Source organism: Xenopus tropicalis, chromosome 9, assembly GCF_000004195.4.
Source record: "Xenopus tropicalis strain Nigerian chromosome 9, UCB_Xtro_10.0, whole genome shotgun sequence".
In the NCBI taxonomy this organism is placed as follows: domain Eukaryota; kingdom Metazoa; phylum Chordata; class Amphibia; order Anura; family Pipidae; genus Xenopus; species Xenopus tropicalis.
The window spans coordinates 5,173,114-5,184,749 of record NC_030685.2 but is presented as its reverse complement, the minus strand read 5'-3'; the positions used below and the strand labels follow the sequence as shown (position 1 = coordinate 5,184,749).

Genomic DNA, 11,636 nt, shown 5'->3' with positions numbered 1-11,636 from the left:
CGGAATCCTGTGTTTTTAGCATGAAACATTTATTTACAAAAATACATATAAAAATAACGTAGAACAGGGTGAAAAGACAAGAATGGAGCAACACTGAGGCATGCTGGGATACGGGCACCCACTGGGCGAGCCACACTCACTCACTCTCCCCATCATCGCTGATGATTCCCTTCAAGGAGGACCAGTCCATGGGTTTCTTTTTCCGGGGTGGGGCCTCCTCGCCCTCAGAGTCCGACGCCACCGCCTTACGGTATCCCGTGGGGGAGGAGTCCCGGGACGGGGAGTTCTGGTAAGGGTTCCAAGTGTTACGGCGCCTTGTGCGGCCTGGAAGGTGGGGGAGGAAAAGAGAGTAAGCTCACAGGGCTAGTCATGGTGTATTTGACATAGTAACATAGTAAGTTGGGTTGAAAAGAGACACACGTCCATCACGTTCAACCATAATGCCTATATATAACCTGCCTAACTGCCAGTTGATACATTATTACTTTCTGCCGCTGTCCCGACCAGTAACAAATGAGAATAACTTTATATATGGAAGTTTAGTCCTGGTATGTCGGTACCAGCCGGATCTGTGACTCCCGGGAGCGCAGCCAGTGTTGGTCACATGATACCTGCAGCCTTTATACTGACAAGGCAAGATTGGGCGAGGGCAACACCCCTAACTGGCGTGCCAGCAATGCTGAGGTCATGTGACTATCTTCCCCAGACCCAACGGAACCATGGTAACCCATGTATAACAACGGTAAATACCGGTTGGTCCTGCAGAGCGACACCCTGAGAGAGTTTGTCTCCCCGAATATAAAGAGCTGTACAATATTCACATCTCAGCAGGGTCATTTCCCCTTTAAATAAGGCATTAGCTGAAGGTAACATGCTGAGGAACCAGTTTATACCCTGCACAGGCTCTGTAGGGACACACGGGGCAAACAAACTGTCAGCGGCTGCAACTGCCGGCGGCCGAGGCCTCGAGTGTGAAAGAGAAAATTAGAACTCAACCAATATCAACAAATATAATTTTCCTCAATGGAAAATAAAAAGCAGTTAGTTTCCAATATACAATTGTTGAGCATTTTCAGTGCTATTCCCCACACTGTTGGTTCTGACTACTGCGACGTGCTTCAGTGGTACATGCAGTCAGAACCAGCTATATATATATATATTGGAAGACTGCTTAGATATCATTATTTGGGTTCAGTTACCCTTTAAACATGTCCTTAAGTAGTCACCCTGAGGCAGCCTGTATCAGCACTTTAGGGAAGGGTTGGGCAGTGCAGTACAATTACAGGGGGGGCTATTATCTGACACAGAGGAAAGGCATTTGCCCCGCAGCACAATGATTGGACGATGGGATGAATAAGGTGCATATAATGATGATGATGATGATGATGATAGGGGAGGCAGAGGGAAGTACTCACTCTGCTGGCTGGGACTACATCCTACACAGCTGGGGGGAGCCCGAGGGATCTGTCACATGACTCCTGCCCCCCCTCCTGCGATAAAGGGGAAGTATCACGGAAACCAACAGGTAATGAATACAGTACATAGGCAGGGTCCCCCCATTCCCCAGCAGCACCCAGACACCCTCAGGGATGCAGAGAGTTATAGCACGAGCCCTACAGCCACTGGCAGGATGCAGAGACCCCCACTGGGCTCCCCCAGACTGACCCATTAATCCTACCCCCCCAGCAACTTACCAGCTGTTTCAATGATGTTACTGGTATCCAGTTCCGCCAGTTCTGCTGCCTCCTCTCTCTTCATTCTAACAATGCGGCACTTGGCTAGTGATGGCTGCCCTGCGCGGAACAAACATTGCCTCTTATGAGCAGCTGCCATTCACCCCACCACTCTCTGTGCCCACCCCCTTCTGCCCAACCTCCAGCCCCAGCAAGGTAAGTCATCCCCCCACCGTACCCTCACCTTTAACCCCCAACTCTTCCAGCTCGTTCTTCAGGAGCTGCACCATGGATTTCACCGAGCGGCAGTCCTGGAAGAGCTTCTTGTAGTTCCTACGCGCCCCGCAGGCAACAATGTAGCGCTTCAGCCGCGCCACCGAGGGGTGGTCTTCCCGGGATGAACTCTAGGGGGGATAAAATGGAAGTCAGGCCGTGTAGTTCAGATACAGGGAAGGATTTGGGCTCAGGGTCAGTTGGAAAGGCTAAGGATATACTTGTTCCTTGAGAAACAGAATCTTTGTGAGAAGTCTTTAGTTCCCCTTTAAAGGTAATGCTCATATTTAGCCCATATCAGGCACCATATAACACTTCATATGGGTATGGAATATGGCAGGGGGGTGCCACGGGGATCCCCAGTGCAGATATGGCAGGGGGGGCACAGGGATACCCAGCATGGGGGGGGCACAGGAGTGGCACAGCTCACCTTACTCTGCTTCTTGCTGCTTTTCTCCTTGTCGCCATCAGATGCCACAGAGGAGTCGCTCTCAGTTCCACCATCGTTTGGTTCTTCTTTCTTATTGGCCGATTCCTCACCAGACTCCCTGTCCTTGGCACCTTCTCCTTTCTCCTTATCTTCATCCTCGCTGTCTGTCTCCTCCTTCTTGTCTGGCTGTCTCTTCCTTTTCTTGGCACTGCCGCTTTCCTTATCTGACTTGGCCTTGCGCCCATTCGCTTTCCTTTTCTTCTGTCCTGCGCTCTCTTTTTCACTCTCACTATCGGAGTCTCTCTCGGAAGCACTGCTCTCTGCACTCTCGCTGTCTGTCTCTTTCTTCGGAGAGTTCTTTTTAGGCATCTCATCTTCGCTCTCAGATTGGCTCCTGCCATTATCGCTCTCTCCCTCGCTATCGGCCTTTCTCCGTTTCTGCGCTGCTTTTACCTTCTCTCCCCCTTTCTGTAGTGTAGCGCTCCCTGCACTCTTGGCTCTCTTAGCTTTGCTCTCTTCCTCACTCTCACGGTCGGTTTCCAGCCTGGTGTCTGTCTCTTCTGCTTCATCCTCACTGTCCGAGCCCTTTGATTTGCCAGCTGTTCTTTTGCTACCAGTCTCATTCTTACTGGGACTGTCTGAAGAGTCCATTTCGACTGCCTCCTCCTCATCACTATCGCTCTCTTCTTCACTGTCTGTCTCTTTTTTATTCCTTCGCTTTGCTGGCTCTTTGCCTTGCGGCGCTCTCTTGGGGCTTGCGCTCTCCTTTCTCCTCTGTGCAGGTTTCTTTACTTTGCTTTCTCCCTCACTCCCACTGTCTCTCTCCTGCTTTGGCTTTTTCTTTTGCCTGGTGTCTGTCACTTCTGTTCCACTCTCACTGTCTGACCCCACGCTAGGCGCTCTCTTTCCCTTCTTTGCTGGCTTCTTCTCCCTCCCACCTTTCTGATATTTCCCAGAAGCCCCCTGTTTGCCAGACTTTGGCTTGGCCTGTGGATCACTGTTGGATTCCTCCAATGGCTTTTTCTTTACTGTTCCCTTTGTGCCACTGCTGTCGGACACCTTACTCTTTTTGGTGGGTCTCTTTCGTGGTGGGCTCGGCCCCTCGGAATCACTGTCACTCTCGGTCTCATTACTCTTGCTGTGTGATCTCTTTTCCTTCTCCGACCTGCTCGCAGTCTGTCTCTCAACAGCTGCCGCCTCAGAGGAACTGCCAGACAGTCTTTTGCGGTCGCTCACAAAGGGTTCAATCCCAGAATCCTCCTCATCAGAAGCATGGCCTGCAATATAAGCGGCTTATTACCATAAAGGCGGTCATACCTTACGGAATCTGACCCTTTGGCCAGTGGGCCAAACACACGGCTACTATATGAGCCCCTGTACTACCACCACGAACAGCAGCTCATTTACAGATACCCCATAAGAACCTGTATGAGACTGCTCATGGTGGGCTTCAGCTGGGACATACCCCAGTCTCCCTTACCTTCTGTGGGCTTCCGTTTCTTCCCTGGGGGCTCTCTGCCCCCTTCACTATCAGGTTCAGGAATCTCTCTGCCTCTCTTCTGTACCTTCCTGATCAGTGGCTCCTCGTCGCTGGACGACTCCTGCTGCAGAAACACAAGCCTTTAACTACAGAGTGAAGCCTAGGGATAAAGGGTTAATAGTTACAGCCAAGTTGCCCCCCCCGCCCCCCCCCCCCACCATGGGCCACAGAACACTGAATAGTTAGCCACGTGCCTGGGTTATTGACAAAGAACAGGAGCGGCAGTAACACAATGTAGGCTGGCACTGGGGCCACCTATAATGCAGGAAAAGCAGAGCTTGTGGCTAGTAAATGTGGCTAGTAATACAAATGGCTATATGTAACCTTGCACAATAACTCTGTGTGGGCTGAAAAGCTGTCCTCAATTCCTAAGAATTCAGCAGTCTTGTGCGCCCCCTAGTGCTTCCCCCGGGCAGTGCAATTGCCTGAGACTGAGGATCCCCTACGGCCCATGTATGACGATTATGTTTGTCAGTTTCAATATAACGGTGCAGCAGAGGCTGCCCAATGGCACTACCCTTACTAGTGGGATATAAGTCTGCCAGTCAGCTACAGGCTGTTAATGCTAATGGCACAACAGGGCCCCCCCCAAAAAATGATGTATTGAGTCACTCAACCCATAGGATCTTTCTTTAGCCATAATCTAGACATGCCAGTATGATCACTACAGAAAATGGACAATGGGTACTCCATTAACCCCAGACATGCCAGTAAGATCACTGTAGAAAATAAATAATGAGCACTGAATTAACCACAAACCTGCTAGAAAGATCTATGCATTGGCATATGGGCTGTTTGTTGCCCCACAAAGCCCAAGTGCATTGATGGCAGTGACATGTATATGGGTCAGTCCCCCCTATAGAGCCAATGGGCAGTGACATGTATATGGGTCAGTCCCCCCTATAGAGCCAATGGGCAGTGACATGTATATGGGTGGGTCCCCCCTATAGAGCCAATGGGCAGTGACATGTATATGGGTGGGTCCCCCCTATAGAGCCAATGGGCAGTGACATGTATATGGGTGGGTCCCCCCTATAGAGCCAATGGGCAGTGACATGTATATGGGTGGGTCCCCCCTATAGAGCCAATGGGCAGTGACATGTATATGGGTCAGCCCCCCCTATAGAGCCAATGGGCAGTGACATGTATATGGGTCAGCCCCCCCTATAGAGCCAATGGGCAGTGACATGTATATGGGTCGGCCCCCCCTATAGAGCCAATGGGCAGTGACATGTATATGGGTGGGTCCCCCCTATAGAGCCAATGGGCAGTGGCATGTATATGGGTGGGTCCCCCCTATAGAGCCAATGGGCAGTGACATGTATATGGGTCAGCCCCCCCTATAGAGCCAATGGGCAGTGACATGTATATGGGTCAGTCCCCCCTATAGAGCCAATGGGCAGTGACATGTATATGGGTCGGCCCCCCCTATAGAGCCAATGGGCAGTGACATGTATATGGGTGGGTCCCCCCTATAGAGCCAATGGGCAGTGACATGTATATGGTCAGCCCCCCCTATAGAGCCAATGGGCAGTGACATGTATATGGGTCCGCCCCCCCTATAGAGCCAATGGGCAGTGACATGTATATGGGTCGGCCCCCCCTATAGAGCCAATGGGCAGTGACATGTATATGGGTGGGTCCCCCCTATAGAGCCAATGGGCAGTGACATGTATATGGGTGGGTCCCCCCTATAGAGCCAATGGGCAGTGACATGTATATGGGTGGGTCCCCCCTATAGAGCCAATGGGCAGTGACATGTATATGGGTGGGTCCCCCCTATAGAGCCAATGGGCAGTGACATGTATATGGGTGGGTCCCCCCTATAGAGCCAATGGGCAGTGACATGTATATGGGTGGGTCCCCCCTATAGAGCCAATGGGCAGTGACATGTATATGGGTGGGTCCCCCCTATAGAGCCAATGGGCAGTGACATGTATATGGGTGGGTCCCCCCTATAGAGCCAATGGGCAGTGACATGTATATGGGTGGGTCCCCCCTATAGAGCCAATGGGCAGTGACATGTATATGGGTCAGCCCCCCCTATAGAGCCAATGGGCAGTGACATGTATATGGGTGGGTCCCCCCTATAGAGCCAATGGGCAGTGACATGTATATGGGTCAGCCCCCCCTATAGAGCCAATGGGCAGTGACATGTATATGGGTCAGCCCCCCCTATAGAGCCAATGGGCAGTGACATGTATATGGGTCAGCCCCCCTATAGAGCCAATGGGCAGTGACATGTATATGGGTCAGCCCCCCCTATAGAGCCAATGGGCAGTGACATGTATATGGGTCAGCCCCCCCTATAGAGCCAATGGGCAGTGACATGTATATGGGTCAGTCCCCCCTATAGAGCCAATGGGCAGTGACATGTATATGGGTCAGTCCCCCCTATAGAGCCAATGGGCAGTGACATGTATATGGGTCAGCCCCCCCTATAGAGCCAATGGGCAGTGACATGTATATGGGTCAGCCCCCCCTATAGAGCCAATGGGCAGTGACATGTATATGGGTGGGTCCCCCCTATAGAGCCAATGGGCAGTGACATGTATATGGGTGGGTCCCCCCTATAGAGCCAATGGGTTGGGCCCCCGGTACCTGCATCCTGATCAGCTCCTCCTCCACGAAGCCTTTGAGCTGCTTGATCTCCTGGGGAGTGAGTGCGGAGCGGCCGGTGTGGGCCAGGTACCGGGAGCGGACCCGGGAATGGGTGAGGACACTGCGGGGAGAAAACAGCACCGTTACGTAACTGCGCCCCAGGAGTGTGACGCCATGACACGGACAGTGACATCACTCCCACCTGAGATCCGGGCTGCCCTGAAACAGTTCCCGGGTAAACCGCCTCATCTCCTCAGCACCCTCTCCCGCCATGTTTTAATCTACAGCCAGCGTTACGCCACCAGCACCGCCCACTCCGTTCTGATTGGCAGGTAGGCTGGAACCACGCCCACGGCTTGAGGCTGTTCGCGAAAATGCACTAACAAGTGTATGGGTTGAATGTTCTGGGAGGAGGAGCCTAATCACACTTGGCCAATGACAGTTTTCACCTTTCCAGTTTATATTGTCTCCTGCCCCTCCCACCCGTCCCCCGGCTCCCTGATTCGACTCTGGGGAATGGCGGACTCGCTGGGGGCGGGTCATAGCGCCGGAAGTGACGCCGGGGTACCCCGCTTGTTGGCTCGGCCGGTTCTGCGTCTGCGGGTCGATATTTTGTGTGAGTATTCGGTGCCTTATAGTATTGTGTCTTCTTACTGTGGCGCAACGGCTAAAGTACTCCGGGTGCCGGGCCGGCATCATGGTTCCTACACACCGTGTTGTCAGGGTTGTTTCCTTCGAGAATGTGGGTGTCAGGGCTCTAATGTGCTCCCCGTACCCTGCCCCCGCCGTGTGTAACGGGTGTGTAACGGGTGTGTATGAGGGAAGTGCCCGGCACATAACGGCCCCCCTGTATAACCCCACTTGTTACTATTCCCAGGTACGCCCCGTATTGATACAGTTGGTCGGTACAATCTCCCCGGGGCTCGGCCGGTGCCTCCGGCGCAGAGATGAACGGACAGGCCGACGAGGAGGTGGATTATAAGCGCAAATACAAGAACCTCAAGCGCAAACTCAAGTTCCTCATCTATGTAAGTGCCACTGGGCCTTCTGGGAGCCGTGCTGTGTGCCAGGGGTGGGCGGGGCGCTGTGTGCCAGGGGTGGGCGGGGCGCTGTGTGCCAGGGGTGGGCGGGGCGCTGTGTGCCAGGGGTGGGCGGGGCGCTGTGTGCCAGGGGTGGGCGGGGCGCTGTGTGCCAGGGGTGGGCGGGGCGCTGTGTGCCAGGGGTGGGCGGGTCGCTGTGTGCCAGGGGTGGGCGGGGTGCTGTGTGCCAGGGCGCTGTGTGCCAGGTGTGGGCGGGACGCTGTGTGCCAGGGTTGCCGGGGCGCTGTGTGCCAGGGGTGGGCGGGGCGCTGTGTGCCAGGGGTGGGCGGGGCGCTGTGTGCCAGGGGTGCCAGGGGTGGGGGGGAGCGCTGTGTGCCCGGGGTGCTGTGTGCCAGGGGTGGGCGGGGCGCTGTGTGCCAGGGGTGGCGCTGTGTGCCAGGGGTGCCAGGGGTGGGGGGGGGCGCTGTGTGCCAGGGGTGGGGGGGGTGCTGTGTGCCAGGGGTGGGGGGGGGCGCTGTGTGCCAGGGGTGGGCGGGGCGCTGGGTGCCAGGGGTGGGGGGGAGCACTGTGTGCCAGGGGTGCTGTGTGCCAGGGGTGGGGGGGGACGCTGTGTGCCCGGGGTGCTGTGTGCCAGGGGTGGGCGGGGCGCTGTGTGCCAGGGGTGGGGGGGGGCGCTGGGTGCCAGGGGTGGGGGGGGGCGCTGTGTGCCAGGGGTGGGGGGGAGCACTGTGTGCCAGGGGTGCCGGGGTGCTGTGTGCCAGGGGTGGGGGGGGCGCTGGGTGCCAGGGGTGGGGGGGGGCGCTGGGTGCCAGGGGTGGGGGGGGGCGCTGTGTGCCAGGGTGGGGGGGCACTGTGTGCCAGGGGTGCCGGGGTGCTGTGTGCCAGGGGTGGGGGGGGGGGCGCTGTGTGCCAGGGGTGGGCGGGGCGCTGGGTGCCAGGGGTGGGCAGGGTAACAGGGGGCCCTCTCACAGCTAGTTTCTGTCTCTTGCAGGAGCAGGAATGTTTCCAGGAGGAGCTGAGGAGAGCACAGAGGAAACTACTGAAAGTCTCCCGGGACAAGAGGTACAGCTGCCCTTGCAGCGCCCTGCAGCGCCACCCCTAGGCCTGGGATACAACTGCAACACTTTAGTTTTACTCCTTACCTTTCCCTGTAACCTCCGTACATAGGGCGTCACCCTCCATTATTTCAAAGTGACCCCCTAATGATAGCTGTGCTAATTGTACCCCATGTTTGTGCTCTTCCTGCCATCACTATTCTCTCTATTCCCCCCCCCCCGACTGCTTTCTCTCTGTGTCTCGCAGTTTCCTATTGGACAGAATCCTGCAGTATGAGAATGTGGATGAGGACTCATCAGGTACAAAGGGAGATATGGAAACAGAGGGGTGAAGGAAGGGGTTAAAGGGATATAAATATACCTATATCATCCATTATCAGTCGTCTCTGATGTGACCTACAGTCAGTGTTGAACTACAACTCTCAGTGACCCAGTGCCACAAAGCATAATATCACATATATTCATACATGAAAGAAGCTTTTTTTATATCTCTTTTTACATTACATTAACATTTATTTATAAAGCGCCAACATATCCCGCAGTGCTGTACAATAAGTGGGTTACATACATTGGGCATACAGAGTAACATATAAAGCAATCAGTAACCGATACAGGAGGTGAAGGGAGCCCTGCCCAAAAGAGCTTACACTCTACAAGGAGTAACATATAAAGCAATCAGTAACCGATACAGGAGGGGAAGAGAGCCCTGCCCAAAAGAGCTTACACTCTACAAGGAGTAACATATAAAGCAATCAGTAACCGATACAAGAGGGGAAGGGAGCCCTGCCCAAAAGAGCTTACACTCTACAAGGAGTAACATATAAAGCAATCAGTAACCGATACAGGAGGGGAAGAGAGCCCTGCCCAAAAGAGCTTACACTCTACAAGGAGTAACATATAAAGCAATCAGTAACCGATACAGGAGGGGAAGAGAGCCCTGCCCAAAAGAGCTTACACTCTACAAGGAGTAACATATAAAGCAATCAGTAACCGATACAGGAGGGGAAGGGAGCCCTGCCCAAAAGAGCTTACACTCTACAAGGAGTAACATATAAAGCAATCAGTAACCGATACAGGAGGGGAAGAGGGCCCTGCCCAAAAGAGCTTACAGTTTCTCCTCTGAATCCTTGTACGGCAGACTCGGATGTGACCGCCTCGTCGGAGAACAGTGACACAGAAGGGGGCCGCGGACCCAGCACCCCCCCTACCAAGCGGTGAGTGAGCGCTGATTAATGTCTAGCTTAGGTGAGATGCAGAGCTTGCAGCCTATTGGCTATGAGAGTCTGTATGAATGCAGAGTGCCCACTTCCCTTGGTACTAGTAGCACTGAGCGCCCCCTGCTGGGAGGCTGTGTCATCACTTAATGTTCTTTCCATTTCCCAGGAAGAGAAGCCCTCCTGCCGGCTCGGCCTCCCCTCAGCCACCCTCCTGCACATCTGGTCTGTCTCTGCACACAGCGGGGGGCCCGTACCTCAGCGCAGTAAGTACATCTCCCACTCACCCATGTTCTACATACCGTTTCCTTCTCTTTATTTGCTATCATCCATGCTCTTCTGTTTCGCCCCCCACCCCCCCGTCTCATTCCGCCTCATGATTTATTTTCTCCCCTTCACCTTTTCCCCCATCATCAGATGAGCTCACCCCCTTACACCCCGTTTCCCTCGGAATATCTGGCTCCTCTCCCAAACTCCACGCCCCCCAAACCTGAACGTGCCAAGAGAGATGGGAAGAATCGTGGGGTTAAACCTAAGAAGCCCAAGGTACCTGCGCTTGAGTGTGAGTGTGCCTGACTGAGTGTGAGTGGACATATCACAAAGGGATGTCTGGGATTAATGGGATTTTCTATTTGTCCACCCCCCCCCCTTTTTTCTCTTTTTCTGCTTGTTACCCCTTATCTATGGACCCTCCATCCCTGGCAGATACCCCTCAGCTCCTCTCCCAGCTGCGGTGGGGTTCTCCCTTTCAGCCCTCGTTCATCCAGCCTCCCGCCTCTGTCCTCCTCTTCCAAGCACACCCCCCCGCCAACCATCCTCAGCACCGTACCCCAGCAGATGTTCAGCGACGGTGGGGAAGGGAGTGGAGATGAAGGCCCGGATGGGGACGAAGAGGACGATTTAGTTATCGACATTCCCGAGTAAACGCCTCCAGTTGGTGAACTTTATTTTCTTCTATTGCCCGTTTCCAGTATTTCTAACTTAAACATGTAAATATTTTTTAATAAACGCGTCTGGCTGATACGAGGCGCATCATTGGCTCTAAGCCTGTTCTACTTGATGTAACTCCTAACAGCACTACCCCTTACTGACCACTAGATGGGGCTCTTGTACCAAGACAAACACTGACTATGCTAAAAATGCCAACACTCTGGTTCATCTGTACCTTAAGGAGAAATCTGCACCAGCCCGGGGCAGCTGCAAACCATTGATCCTCTTCCTTCTTCATTCCCCTCATCGATTTTACCTTTACTTCTCTTCTATGACAGGGCTTGTTGCCTCAGAGAGAAGAATGTTGCCCTAACCAAAGATGGAAGCCAAACTGTGCTTATAACTAGGGTGTAGCTGCCTGATATTGAGATGTTGACAGGGGTTCTGGGTATCTGGGGCTGCGGGCAGTATATTCAGGGAGATTGTGGTGCTTGACTTGGTGCAGGCGTGAAATAGAGAAACATTTAAGCTGTTGGTTGCTAGAATTGTCCAGTATATGTGGTCCATTGGTATCCCCTTATCTTGGCTGAACCCCAGGTAGAACGTTGACTTCATATACATGTCATTGTTATTCAGCTGCAATTGTGAATTTTCACTGCAGTTCCCTGTCAGGTCCACCAATCTGCTTCCTACCCACCCACCGTTACTAAGTCACCATAGGCCACACCCCTAACCCTTGGTCATACGTCATTGGCTGGAACCTCTATGGGTTTTTGTGCCTTGGGTTCCCCCCGGGATGATGCACTGGTTATGACTTTTTCTATTTGGGGGGGCTGCCCTAGCTCTGTGTGAATGCCTAGTGATACCCGGGAAGGGGTTT

At 53.7% G+C, this 11,636-nt stretch overlaps 2 protein-coding genes across 4 annotated transcripts; one reads left to right on the top strand and one right to left on the bottom strand.

Moving 5' to 3' along the window:
* Nucleotides 1–10: 10 nt before the first annotated feature.
* On the bottom strand, nucleotides 11–6,936 carry hirip3 (HIRA interacting protein 3). Of its 2 annotated transcripts, none has more exons than XM_004919572.3 (7): nucleotides 6,720–6,936; nucleotides 6,518–6,638; nucleotides 3,857–3,980; nucleotides 2,377–3,653; nucleotides 1,918–2,077; nucleotides 1,695–1,793; nucleotides 11–324 (listed from the first exon to the last, which is right to left on the bottom strand). In XM_004919572.3, the coding sequence occupies exons 1-7, from the start codon at nucleotides 6,788–6,790 to the stop codon at nucleotides 137–139; spliced, it is 2,040 nt and encodes a 679-aa protein (XP_004919629.2). In that variant the 5' UTR covers nucleotides 6,791–6,936; the 3' UTR covers nucleotides 11–136. The 2 variants fall into 2 exon arrangements, with proteins under 2 accessions (XP_004919629.2, XP_002940819.3); XM_002940773.5 differs by having other exon boundaries at nucleotides 3,857–3,977; nucleotides 6,720–6,930.
* Nucleotides 6,937–7,024: 88 nt separating this feature from the next.
* ino80e (INO80 complex subunit E) lies at nucleotides 7,025–10,871 on the top strand. Of its 2 annotated transcripts, none has more exons than XM_002940772.4 (8): nucleotides 7,025–7,133; nucleotides 7,395–7,545; nucleotides 8,549–8,619; nucleotides 8,860–8,912; nucleotides 9,751–9,826; nucleotides 9,996–10,092; nucleotides 10,244–10,372; nucleotides 10,532–10,871. In XM_002940772.4, the coding sequence occupies exons 2-8, from the start codon at nucleotides 7,465–7,467 to the stop codon at nucleotides 10,748–10,750; spliced, it is 726 nt and encodes a 241-aa protein (XP_002940818.2). In that variant the 5' UTR covers nucleotides 7,025–7,133; nucleotides 7,395–7,464; the 3' UTR covers nucleotides 10,751–10,871. The 2 variants fall into 2 exon arrangements, with proteins under 2 accessions (XP_002940818.2, XP_004919628.1); XM_004919571.3 differs by having other exon boundaries at nucleotides 7,132–7,315.
* Nucleotides 10,872–11,636: the final 765 nt, after the last annotated feature.

Coding starts and splice junctions, on each gene's coding strand:
- hirip3 (XM_004919572.3), bottom strand. CDS start 6,790: ATGGCGGGAGAGGGTGCTGAGGAGATGAGGCGGTTTACCCGGGAACTG. Junction 3,981..6,517: donor AGGAGCTGATCAGGATGCAG/GTACCGGGGGCC, acceptor GTGTTTCTGCAG/CAGGAGTCGTCCAGCGACGA. Junction 3,654..3,856: donor GAAACGGAAGCCCACAGAAG/GTAAGGGAGACT, acceptor CTTATATTGCAG/GCCATGCTTCTGATGAGGAG.
- ino80e (XM_002940772.4), top strand. CDS start 7,465: ATGAACGGACAGGCCGACGAGGAGGTGGATTATAAGCGCAAATACAAG. Junction 8,620..8,859: donor AAAGTCTCCCGGGACAAGAG/GTACAGCTGCCC, acceptor TGTGTCTCGCAG/TTTCCTATTGGACAGAATCC. Junction 8,913..9,750: donor TGTGGATGAGGACTCATCAG/GTACAAAGGGAG, acceptor CTTGTACGGCAG/ACTCGGATGTGACCGCCTCG.